At 39.6% G+C, this 13,067-nt stretch overlaps 1 protein-coding gene across 1 annotated transcript; it reads right to left on the minus strand.

Moving 5' to 3' along the window:
- Positions 1 to 4,058: 4,058 nt before the first annotated feature.
- Positions 4,059 to 7,161, minus strand: UTP23 (UTP23 small subunit processome component). Its single transcript, XM_032712405.1, has 3 exons — positions 6,923 to 7,161; positions 5,457 to 5,631; positions 4,059 to 4,552 (listed from the first exon to the last, which is right to left on the minus strand). Exons 1-3 carry the CDS (start codon positions 7,108 to 7,110, stop codon positions 4,166 to 4,168), a joined length of 750 nt encoding a protein of 249 aa, XP_032568296.1. The 5' UTR covers positions 7,111 to 7,161; the 3' UTR covers positions 4,059 to 4,165.
- Between the last annotated feature and the right edge of the window lie 5,906 nt (positions 7,162 to 13,067).

Genomic DNA, 13,067 nt, shown 5'->3' on the forward strand with positions numbered 1-13,067 from the left:
ATTTCTGTATCTCCGGCTGCTCCCTGTGTGAGATATTACGCCCACACAGAGGTATGAAATACACAGTAGCTGCTTGTGAAACTTCTATCTGAAAGATGCAATGAGTATAAATCATGGTATTGTTCCAACGTTCTTCATCTTGTCTCTGACAGAACATGTTCAAGAAACTCCAGGAACACTCTAAAGCTGACGCAGAAGTCATTCACAGTGCATCAGTGTAGCTGAAAACAAATGAGCAGGACTGCTCTGGACATCCTATTTTCTTTTCCCCACTAGCATTTATTTATTCTTCAAGTCATACCATATTCATATTTACTTTAATGATTCATAAACATCCCAGGTTCCAGAAGCTTCTAATTAACTCATCTATTTAGCGTCATTAGCAGATGCTCAGGGAGTGATTTATTGTACAATACTGGATCACACTAACATACAAATCCAGCCAATTGAATTGGCAGGCAGTCTAGATAAATGTCTTCTGCTGCTGGTAGATGAGACTCTGTTCTAAATTCAGCATTAATGCCCTGCACACTGTGGCTGACATATTATTTTCTTCTTCTATCTGCACATGTAGCATACATAGTACTCTACAACACTGCTTATTTCCCTCTCTTTTAAAAGAAAGATTTAGTGAGGTACTGCCTAGGATTTGGGGTATATATTTATACCGAGAAAAGAGGAAATCAATAGCCCCCAAGAAGTTTTTGTTCATGCTTGTTTTAATTTACCTCTGGCTTTCTGTAGTTTCAAAACTGAAACCAGTCCCTCTGACACCCTATAGCAAAATGATCCTAAACTTCATTTGAAAAGCTATATTGGGAACTTTGTCTATACTAGAGTTGCGGTCACAACTCCAGACCATTTATTGATATATAAGGCAGTGGCTTTTTGGGCAGAACGTGGAGTGAACACCTAGAACAGCAAAGTTAGCTCTACAGGTACTTCCACAGTGGTGTTTTCTATAGGCCTAGGGATGCTCCCAGTGACTTGCACCACAGAATTACTAGAGGGACTTGTCATGGTTTATAGCCCGGGCCAACTAAACCTCACCAACCCCTGGCAGGCAGAGGCAGCACATCCTGAGAGCATCCACACAGCCGGTTTGCCGGCAGCCACACTGGTGGTGTGTGCTCGGAGCAGAGCCCAGCCCGGGCAGAGCCAGCCCGTCCAGCTGGGCTCGGGCTTACAGGCAGCTCCGAGTGTTGCTGATTTAATGGTATAAATACAGCCAGTCAGTTTGGCCTGGATGGGTTTCCTTTTTTTCATATTTCAAAATGGTAACAAAACACAATCTGATTGCTTGTTGCCTGGGCAGGAGCTCTCTCCCAAAGCTGACAGACAAGTTATTTACCTTGCTGGAGGAGAGCTGTAGCTATGCAGACAAATTTTACAGCTTTTCTCTTAAGAGCTCACTCCCTTTACATTCCAGTTCTTCCCAATGGCAACACCATGACTCAGTTTGTGTTAACAAAATGCCAAGGAAACATAGATAAATATTGTTTTAAATTCCTTAAGGTGGGAGTCATTAGATGACTGTTAAAATACTCTTTTTTTTTGCAGGAATTAGGTTTTTATCTGTCTATAAGTCTTCAAAAAAAAAGTGGATTTAAGCTTTAACTACACTGAAAGAGACTACTGCAAATAATTAGGGTGTTTTCCTCTCTATTTTTAAAACCAATGTTTTTAGTAAAAATTACTGAGTTTTAATATAAAAATTACTGAGTTTTGACTCAGAATGAGATTTTGATGCTGAACCATCTCTGCTGTCTGCTCCAAGCTTTACTTACAGCAGTGATGTCTATGGGTCAATTTGGGGAGGGGGAAGAAATACAAGCAATATTTACAGTAGAATGAGAAGTAAAACTACATTAACATGGGACTGTGCCTGAATGAGTGCAGGTGAAAGGGCTATGACAGCTTGAAAAAGGCAATATACATTAAACAAATATGCTGCATTAAGATATTTTTAGGAGTTACTAAATTTCGCCTCAGGACTCACTTTGGTAATCAATGTAGGAACAATACCATGATAAGCGTGACTGTTTTAAACTTCAAATAAGCTTTCATCTTGACTACAGCACCATTCCTTGCTGCTTCTGTCTTTCACCGTCCATTCCCAAGATGCATGTGGTCTTGTATGGAACAGTAAAGGCACAGTCCACTCCTAACAGCCGTGTTGGGAGGAACAGCTTGGACTGGGGCTACAGCAGCAGTGTCCTGTGCACCTTCCTGTGCTGGCCAGAGGGATACTCTGCAGATTCTAGGGAATGATCCTGAAGTTTTTGCTAAGACTGGCTAACTCATCACTCAAGCTAGTTTCTCAAACTCCGTGAAACAGCTTTCCATACGATTTGCAAGGCCAACAGTACAGCTGTGTACTCCAGACATTCAAGAACCTGTGCAGACAACGCATAGAAAAACTACCTTGCAAACACATGATACAGAGGCTGAAGAATTGTTTAGGGCACATGGCTTAAACTCACACAGATGAAGAAACAGAAAGCTTTTCTTTTAAGGACTACATCTTGGTTAAGAAGTGCACTGAGAAAAATTAAAAATCTGGGCAGTGATGACTGGGAACACCGTGAAAGCACACCTATGCCATAGCATGTGTATAGTGCACACCCCTCTATTATGTCATCTCAGTCACTCACTTCTGACTTAATGCCACCAGACACATAAGAAGGCATAGGAAGCAATAGCTACTAGAGAAAACTGGGTACTTGAAACAGATTTGGAAACTCCTTCTTTGTGCTGCTTTAGGCTGGGATACAGTTAGTTTGCTTCACAGTAGCTGTGTTTTTGGATTTGTGCAGAAAACAGTGTCAGGATGTTTTTGTTGCCATTGAGAAGTGCTTACACAGGGTCAAGGCCTTTTCTGCTTCTCACCCCACCAGCAAGTAGGCTGGGGGTGCACAAGGAGTTTGGAGGCGACAAAGCTGGACAGCTGATCCCAGTTGACCCAAGGGATATATTCCAGACCATACAGCATCATGCTCAGCATATAAAGCCGGGGAAGAAGGTGGAAAGGGAGGACATTCAGAGTGACAGCGTTTGTCTTCCCAGGTCGCCATTACACATGATGGAGCCCTGCTTTCCTGGGGACTTGCCTGCCCATGGGAAGTTGTGAACAAATTCCTTGTTTTGCCTTGCTTTGTGTGTGGCTTTTGCTTTCCCTATTAAACTGTCTTTATCACAACTCACAAGTTCTCTTACTTTTACTCTCCTGATTCTCTCCACCTCCACGTAGGAGGAGTTCAGTAAATGGCTGTGGGGGGCTGAGCTGCTTGCTGGGGTTAAACCACAATCCTCCTCCAACTCAGTTCTGTTCTGTTCATAACCTTACAGAACAGTGAAACAGGCAGCAGGGCCTGAGTCCCATCACCATCAGCTGCCCTGTATTCCAGGACTCCTGTACAGCTGTGCTACACTATGATAGCATTAGGTGTTGGCCAGTGCTTTGATTCAGCATTTTCAAATTGTATTCTTCCTATTTAAAAATTAAAAATAAACTACAGATGAAATAGACAGATCAGAGATGCCATTATATTGCCAGAAATATCAACACAATTGCACCTCTGGGATCTTCTTCATAAATGAAGATCAAGAACAACAGACATATCAGTCCACATGGCATTTACACAGTAATTCAGTCTGGATGGGACTTCTGAGGGCATCTGGTCAATTTGCAAAAGAGTTAACTTTTGTATTCAAACAATAAGGATAAATAAGCCATTGTATTATTTTAGGTCAATTTCATATTCTCTAACAGACTAATGGTCAAAACTAGTCTTAACAAGAATAGCAACTTTGATTTAGAAAGAAGTCTAATATCCCACCAAAATCCATATGGAAGCCAAGAGGCACTTCTAAAAAATTGGTACATATCATGTGAATTCTGACAGGAACCAAGATGCTGGAGAGAATAATGAAACATGAGGGTTCCTAAATATTTTGTCACAAACCCAATTACTAAATAACAGAATAAATTATTAGGACAATAACCCGCAAATGTTAAGATACAGACAATACAATACAGAGAAGATAATAAGCAGACCTAATAAAAATAAGTTTTAATATCAACAACTCAATTTCACGCATAATAATCTTTCTTTTTGCAAAGTTCAAACAATGTTCAAGCCATGTGCTGTTTACATAGATGAATTTATTCTCCTTCTTTCTTCTGCACTGATGGCATGGTTTCTGCTTTAACTCTATTTCGTTTTCTTTTTCTTCTTTTCTTCTTTTCAGCAGAAGGATCCTGACCCTCCTGTGTTTTCTTCTTTTTTTTCTTCAGACAGCTGAGTGGATTGGGGCCACCTGCCCTTTTGCGTTTTCTCCTCTTTTCACCTTCTTGCTTTGCTAGTCCTTCTTTCTCTTTAAGCTCCACAATACTTTGTTTTTGGTACTCTGGAACAAGCTGATTTGTCTGCAACTTTTGAACAAATGCCAAAGATTTAGGAGAAGGTTTGTCTAACACCATCGTGTTTTGAATAATAAAGAGGAGAGGAACGCCAGGCTTCTTTTTCACTTTGTTTGATAAGTCCTGGTCCTGCAAAATTAAATACTTTAGTCAACATTTGGGGATTAAATTATATTTGCAATTCAAATGCACCTACTTTTAATACAAAACTATGAAGATAAATTACATTATGAAAAAGATAAGAAACTTAATTCTTATCTTACGACAAAGATAAGAAACTAGCAGATTTACATGGCAGTGCCTTTCACAGCAATTTAAACTTCAATTTCTCTCCTAATGAGCTGTACTGCTGATGGAAAATTATCAACATTTCCTTTTTACCCGCATATATATGCACACATGCATTATTTGAGGAAAAAGTCCCAGTTCACTGGTATGCAGACCAACACTCCACAAGAAGTAACATAACTTCTTCTGTCGCAGACCATCTTAAATTCTTTTATCTTACATAACTATACAGAATTCTACTATAAACCTTTCTATATATATTGTGTATCATATATACATACTGTCTCAATAACAAACCCAGGAAAAAATGCCTTTCTCATTTGTACAGTTATTTATTCTGTAGTCCAAAATTTCTTAAAATTGAAGTTATATGGATGTTTGACACTTAATTTCACTTTTCAGACTACTGTGAAAACAATTCAGGGAATGGAATGCACACAAAGCAATATGCAAATTAGCATCAATGAGTTGTTTTCTTACGTCAATAGGTAGCATGTTTTCTACACGTTCTGCTAAACTAAGCAATATCCTTATAAGGTAAAAAAATCTAGTTTTTCAAGTAAGAGAAAAGATTCCCTGCTTCATAATTAGCAAATATATTTAAGAGCGAGTAAGGTTTTACATTATTAATTCCCACAAATGAGGTAAAAATCTTATAATTGAGGTTAGTGGAGGCTTCCTTATCTTTAGGTATCAAAGCATCACTTGAAATGAAATGGAGTTAATGCTTCCCATGAGCTTTTACCTGTGTAGCAATAAAGAAGTGATGAGGGTTGCCGTCTTCAATCATAGAAAGTAAACAGGTGGAACCACTCACAGGATCCTTGTGGTGAGAACAGTTTCGAACTTGAAATCTCTGGGCAATTAATTTTGCTCCATACAGTGCTTTCCCCAATGATTCCAGTTCTTTTATAACACATCTGAAAACCAAAAGAAACAATTATTTCAAAACGAAAAAATAAACTCACATTTTTTTATAACAGCAAATGGTTGACATGAGTTATTTAAGAATGAGCAACGCCCAGTTGTTCAGGCTCTGTGATTTGTAAATGGCACCCAGAAATCTGAAAGCAGTAGCCCATCTGAAGATATCAGCAAGGTTTCCTTGGTTGTCAACACAATTAACCAGTAATAACTTTAAGTTATAATAAACGATTTAAAAATATTTCACATCAGCGAATATACTGAGTCCTTGAAATTATGTTTGGATATCACTTAGCATATGAACTACTACTTAATAAATATTTTTAAAAATTTAATTTATTATTATTAAATTTTAAAATTTAACTTATATTTAAAAATGGAAATAAAGAAGATCTGGGGAACAACATTCCAGTCAGTTTCACCTCTGTGCCTGGCAAGACCATGGAGTGGATCCTCCTGGAAAATATACAAAGGCACATGGAAAACAAGGACTGGTGACAACTAACACGGTTTCATTAAAAATAAATTGTGAAAAATATGGTGACCTTCTATGACAGGGTTACAGTGCTGATGGATAAGGGAAGGGTGACAGATTCAGCTGCCCTAAGTGAAAGATAGTCAAAAAGACCAACAGATACTGCTGAAAGAAGAAGTGGCATTTAGGCAGGACAGGAATATAGTTTGGATCAAAGCCATTCCTGAACCTCTCACATCTAAGGACACGACTGGATACTTTATACTGTTTAGAAGTACGGGCCAGTTCTGTACACTGTGCAAGATGGTTCAGTGTGTTTTTTGAGCCTAGGTATACATCTTCCTGGTATTTTCACTACTTGCCTCCATGATGGGCTGTTGGCTATTCCATCACTGCAGAAATAGAATTAAGGGAAAATTTATTATATACGATATATATAATCAAGCAAAAAAAAAGGTAACTTCGATATGCAGTGTTCGTGCTTTACTTCCACATCTTTCTCTAGCACATCCTTGTCCTCCCCTGAGAACAGCTACTTTGGAAACAATCCCGCCCTGTCAGGCTGCAGCTCCAGCCAGGCAGTAATTCCCTCCCTGCCCAGGACATATCAGCTTGCCTTTGCTGTTCCCACTTCGCCAAGAACACGCTGGAGATGGGAGGAGACCCACCCGGTCCCCCCTCGCACACCGGAGTTACCGCTGGCCCCGCAGTTCCCGCTACCTTCGGAAAGGCAGCTGAGTCTCAGAGAAGCTGCCACCGCCCCGCAGGTTCCCCACAGCCCCGGCGCCGCCTGCTCCCCGCTCGTCCCGTACCGCGTGGTGCAGAGCTGCGCGGCGCCGCCCAGGTACCCGGGCAGCTGCTCCCGGATCTGGATCTTGTTGCGGAGCGCGGCCTGGCAGAAGGTGCCGTCCAGCAGCACCTGGAAGGGCTCGCGGAACTGGAAGCTGTGCTTGTAGAAGCCCATGATCTTCTTGGCGTGTTTCTGCCGCGTCACCCCCATGGTGCCCGCACCGCCCGGAACGGCCGCGCCTGCCCCGGAAGCTGCGCCGGGCCCGGGCGGGGCCTCCTGTCACCGCCGGAGAGCCGGGATCGGGCCGGGCAGCGCTGGGGGAGAGCCGGGACCGGCCCGGGGCAGTGATCGAGGAGCTCCCCCCCCCGCCCGCCCATTCCCACACACGGGTTACCTGAGGGCTGGTTCAGTGCCCCCTGTTATGCGATGCTGTGCTGGCTCCTGCCCTTCGCTAAGAGCAGAAATACACGTGTTTTGTTTTAGTTTGTTTTTTTTTTTTTTCCCTAATCCACTGTAGTGATAAAATTACAGTTGCTGTCGCAGAGACTGTAATTTAATCACACATCAGCCTACAGAATCACAGAATTAGGTGAATCACAGAATCAATTAGGTTGGAAAAGACCTCTGAGATTATGGAGTCCAATTTATGACTGAACACCACCCTGTCAACTAGACCATGGCAACAAGTGTCACATCCAGTCTTTCCTTAAACACCTCCAGGGACGGTGACTCCACCACCTCCCTAGGCAGCCAATTCCAATGTCTAATCACCCTTTCTGTGATGAAATTCCTCATAAAGTCCAACTTAAACCTCCCCTGATGCAGCTAGAGACTATATATATATCCTCTCGCTAGTTGCCTAGAAGGCTTAGGATGTCTTAGGAATACTTTGGAAGGCTTATTCAACACCTGTTTATATTGTTTCTTTCCACTGGCTACATCAACCTAGGCTCAATGTGCACAAAATGGAAGATGAAAAGCATGTATTCTACATTTTCATACTACTTTTTTTATTAACTTTTTTCTTTTTTTTTTCAGTGACAAATACTTCAATTTCACTGCAGTCTGGAGAAACAGCTGTCACTCAAAAAGCTATTGCACAAACTCCTCCCTTTCCAACAGAAAATATCAGCACACCAGACATCTGGCATTCAAAATCTGAACTTAATGCCCCTGTTTTAGGCAGGCAAAGGAATGTGATACCTTAACATCATCAAAATGATAATTGGAAGCATATGTCTTTTTATGCAGGTTTCACGGGAGACATCTTTCTGCTGGGGACAACTGTACTGCAAGAAAAAACTTGGCAAGTACCTGCCAGTTAGCTGTAATCAGTCAGGCTGCTCTAAGGTCATTTAAGCAAATACCCAGCTGTCATACCGGTCTTTTTGCTAGCAAATAGACATGAGAAATATGTGCTTTGAAGCAAGTTAGTTAGTATTAAGAGAAACTGAAAAATAAATGATTTGATTAGTATTCTAGAAATTCAAAACAACAGGAAATTGAGAATATTTTCCATGGGATCCGACTGTGCTGTTGACAGTATTTTTCTGCCATTAAATCCTTCTTTCCAGTTGTCTTCAGGGGACAGTTACATGCGCTCATGAGTCTTATGGATATACATGGATATATGCCTTATTATGAGCTAAGTGATATGTTAAATACATTATTAAACATAGTCCTAAATTTAAAAGTCTTTATTAAACTTCAGTCCTGTGGCTGATGTGTTCCCATAGTGCTATGATGACCCAGTTGTTCCATCTAACTGCACAGTTTCATTATTTAAAATATTAGACAAAAGCACTCAGCAAGACTCCAAAGTAAAACTGTATTAGATTAATTATTTTTTCTTCAAGTAGTGTTTTGGTTGGTTGGTTGGTTTTGTTTTTTGTGTGTGTGTAAGTATGATGACAACTAAGTAACTGCCCAAAGAGAGGCAGTTATTCCGTATTAAGAACATTTTCCACACCTTACAGCTAGAATGAGGAATCTGCAATGATAACAGCTGCTACTGCAGTATGGAGATAAAAAGTAAATGACAGCTTGAACTAGTTTTTGAACTAAGTGCAAAATAAGATGTCATCCAGAGTAGGGTGTTAAATTCCATTGTGACGAGATACTCTTTCCCTGTTCAATTGGTAAATATTATCATCACAGACAAGTTGTAATGCGATTGGTATGGTAAAATATGTTCTGTGTAAGAGGCAAAACACAGCATAGATTTCTCCATTGTGCAGAAGATAGCATTAATTGGATGATAAACTACTTGAAGTACCATTCTGTAAATTTTATTTCACTTCCATGCAATTCTTTTAAAGTTTTTTTAATAAATTTTTAATGTTAAAAGTAATGTCTATAAGAGTACTATAGCAGTGCAGAGAAGTACAGTAGAAGTCCTTGATTGCTGCTAGACAGATACAGGTCCAGGGTACAGTTCTGATCTAATAAAACAGTTCATGTCACTTTATCAATACTATTAACACCTTGTGGGTAAATATACAGTATTTATGAAAAAGAAGATGACCTTCTTTCTCTATATCCAAGTTCATGCTGAACTTCCCAAACCTGCAAAATGGGGAGAAGGCATCCCGGGAAACCAGGCTTCACCAGTGACACTGCACACAAAATGTGCACCAGCAGAAAATTAAGTCTTTGCAGAGCAGAGTATCTCTTGGCATATATGAGTTCAGCTCTGGTTTTGAGATGCTAGGTACTGCTGTAGTAGACTTAAATAACAAAATTGCTGTGACATGGATTACTTGAAGCGAAAGCTTTGCTTTATCAGAAGAGCTTTGATGTAGGCCTAGTAACAAGGATTTACCTTAATAGCTGGCACTTGGCAAATGCTTGTAGCTTGGTGAGAAAACAGCTTCTGATTCTCCCAAACTTGTCCTGTGTCAGAGCTTTTAAATCTGAATGTGTTTCTTTTGGGCTAATGTGCTCTGTGGTTATCTGCAATAAATCTTAGCACCATGCTTAAATATGAGAAATGAACTGATTTTCAAAAAAAGAAAAGGGTAGGGTTTTCAATTACAACATTTGGAAACAAAACTATAATAAACACAGGCCAGTAAAACATCATTGGAGTGTATCTGAAAATACGTTCCTAGGTGTATTTCTTTAATTCTTCTGAGGCATGTATAAGCCATAGAAGAAGATTCAGAAGCATTTATTGCTAAATTATATTTGTCAGAAGGTATATTATTCATTACTGGGCCCTCCTTTTATTGCCCTGAGACTGGTCTTGAGCTTTTGAATTTTAACCTTCATCATGTACATCCATCTTTTACAGTGCCTATTTTTCTGTTATCTCAAGGGAAGACAGCATCTGGATTTACAATAACTATGGCTGTAACAAGCTCTGTTTTTCCTTTATGGATTGGTATGATCTTAGCAGATGAGAATTTTGTGTATGACAAAGCTTTCTGCACTTTTCTGGCTCTACTGTTACTATGCTCTTTAGTTAGAAAAATTACTTCTGGCTTAAATACCATAACTGCCCATCACTGTATGTCCCACATTAACTGTCTTTTAAATTGTGTATCATACAAAGCCTACATTCAATGTAGAACTTGGCATATTTAGTTTCACTACATACCAGTGGCTTGCAAGGGTAAGAAATAAAATACAGTGGATATAAATGCAGGTTTTAAGTGGCTGTTTATAGCAGCACATACTTTGAGAATGCTCTGGAGAACAAAGGTTTTGCAGGCAACTTTACCTTTCTTACTGGAGCTGAAAGAAATTATAGGGCTGAAAATAATCAGCGGGATTCTTGACAGCTCCTCAAATGTTATACCATCTTTTCTCTCTTTTTTGACTTTGAGCTAAATTCCCATGAAAGATTAACAGAATCAGGAATTACCCAATTTAACTAAATCTTTTGTCTTTCTGAATAGATGCACACTACTGATACACTGTTCAGTTTATGCAGCATTTTTGGTTGATGCAGCTCCTTAAGATGTACGTGTTAAACAACTGTTGTCGTGCTGCTGTAAGGACACACAAGGGCATCCTTTCAGAGCAGCCTTTCCTCCCTGCACTTTTCCTCAAGGTCTGCACCAGTTAGTTGCCATTCTGCACCACGTGTGACATGCTGCTGTACTGCTCCCTCTGCACTTGCAGGGCTTGAAGAAGCGCTTGAGGGATGTAAAAGTGCCATAATGTAGAAAAATACGAAGTCTTACTGGAATATTCAGGATTGGAATTGTAACTTCAGTTCGTGAAGTGTGAAGAACACAGGAGAGAGGAAGATACCTTGCCAAATCCTGATTATCTTTTTGCTGATGCGCTAGGAAAATAGAGGGGAAGAAGAGAGTGATGCTTTACACCTCATCTTCTATTGTGCCTATTGCTTCATTTTGAGCAGAAAATCCCTCTCCCCCTTTTAGTACTTCTGACAGAAAGTAAATATAAGTCCATTTTATTTCTCTTAAACTCTGTCTTCCCTTGGAGCTGACAGGAAGCTTGGAAGACATAAAACATTTTGGATTTTTGGTATGCTTGCTTCCATTTGTTTCCTCATTTCTTGTTCTCCTTAGAGAAGGCTATTATATTCAGCATGTGATGGCTTGCATGTCATCAAGAATCAGAAGGTGCATTAATTGATAATGAAGAGAAGGCTGAACAAAGTGACATCAAAAGAGAAATTATGTGGGAAGCCTACCTCCAACCAGAAATTAACTTTATGGCCAAAATTCTGATTTGTGCAAGAGAATTGACTTCAGGCCTGAAGTGTGTCTTTTCACCCCTTCACTGATTTCAGGGAGAAATCACATAACTGGGAACAGAGAAGTGGAATCTTTACATTCTGGTGATAGATCATATATGCTGTCTATGCTTACACAATTTTCTAACTGGATACTCTAGGAAGAGTCTGGCTCTGCTTAGAAACATACAATAACATTGGAAAGTAACTTGACTTTGTTTTACAGACCAAAATTAGCACTTAAAATGTCCAAGTTTGTTTTATCATATGCATTTTCAGGTAGGCAATTTTATGGTTAATTCCTTTCTCATTTTTTTTTGTTCCCGTTAGTAGTATGGTAATGGGTTTGAGGTGCTATAGTAAATGATCAACTAATAATAAAAAATAGCTATAAACACCTGGAACGTAAAAAGAGTGAATAAGAAGGTAACTAAAAACATTTATTGGAAAACAGTCATTGAAAAAAGCATAGAAAAAACCTTGGGCAGTGGAAAAAACCCCAAACTTTCCCAAGGGAAGAGCTTATATTTTTTAATATTTCCTTCATTTGCAGAAATACCTTATTATGCTACTGTCCATTTTTTTTAATATAATGCTTTTCTATTTAGTCTAGCAAATGCTAAAAGGTTGCCTGAGTAAGAGCATGGTTGAAACCATGCATAGCCTCTGAAACCTCCATTCTTAGAGAAAATAAATTGAATTTTCAGAGTTTAGATTCTGGTCCTGTAGTTGCTTTATTGCATTTGATGTTTGTCCCTGGGGGTTTCTATGCTGTTGCAGTTCCCACTTTTACCATTTTTCTATCACTACTGCACCTTATTACTTTCCATTTCCTATTTCAAATAAAAAAAGCCAATAAAACCAATTTCTTCACATTGATTCTCTTGAAAAAAATTAGAAAAAACTGTGGAATAGAATTCTGTATTGGTACCAATAACTTCTACAATCACAATTAGCCTCATGAGAAATAATAGTACTGAAAAATTCTTTGGCACAAAATGCTCATGCATTTACGTAGCCTGATCTTAAATTTTCCCATTGAGCTACTCTGTGGAAAGTAGTAGCATTGGATGAATATCTGACATTTCAGAAGGTGACTATTTAGCGGTGAAACGGAATGTTGTAGATGCTGTAGAAATAGGTATGCAAAGGGCCTGACTTCAGTGAGTCACAGTTGGGGATCAGTGGTATCTGAACACAGTGGGTGTGCAGAGCAGCCTCATTTATCAGGGAGAACCTTCCTTAGCATGGGTTGATAGCCCAGGGATATTTAATTTCCTTGAGTCTCAAATTGCTGTGGTCAGCAGAACACAAATAACTGAAACCCCTGAATTATACAAGGCTTACACACAATGCTGCTTCCTGAGGCTGGAGTTGGCATTTGGAATTGCCTGTGCATGGCGTGCAGCACTGCTCAGTGCAGCTGCAGCTACAGGTTCTACAGAGTTACACAAACACA

This window comes from Chiroxiphia lanceolata, chromosome 1, assembly GCF_009829145.1.
Source record: "Chiroxiphia lanceolata isolate bChiLan1 chromosome 1, bChiLan1.pri, whole genome shotgun sequence".
Lineage (NCBI taxonomy): Eukaryota > Metazoa > Chordata > Aves > Passeriformes > Pipridae > Chiroxiphia > Chiroxiphia lanceolata.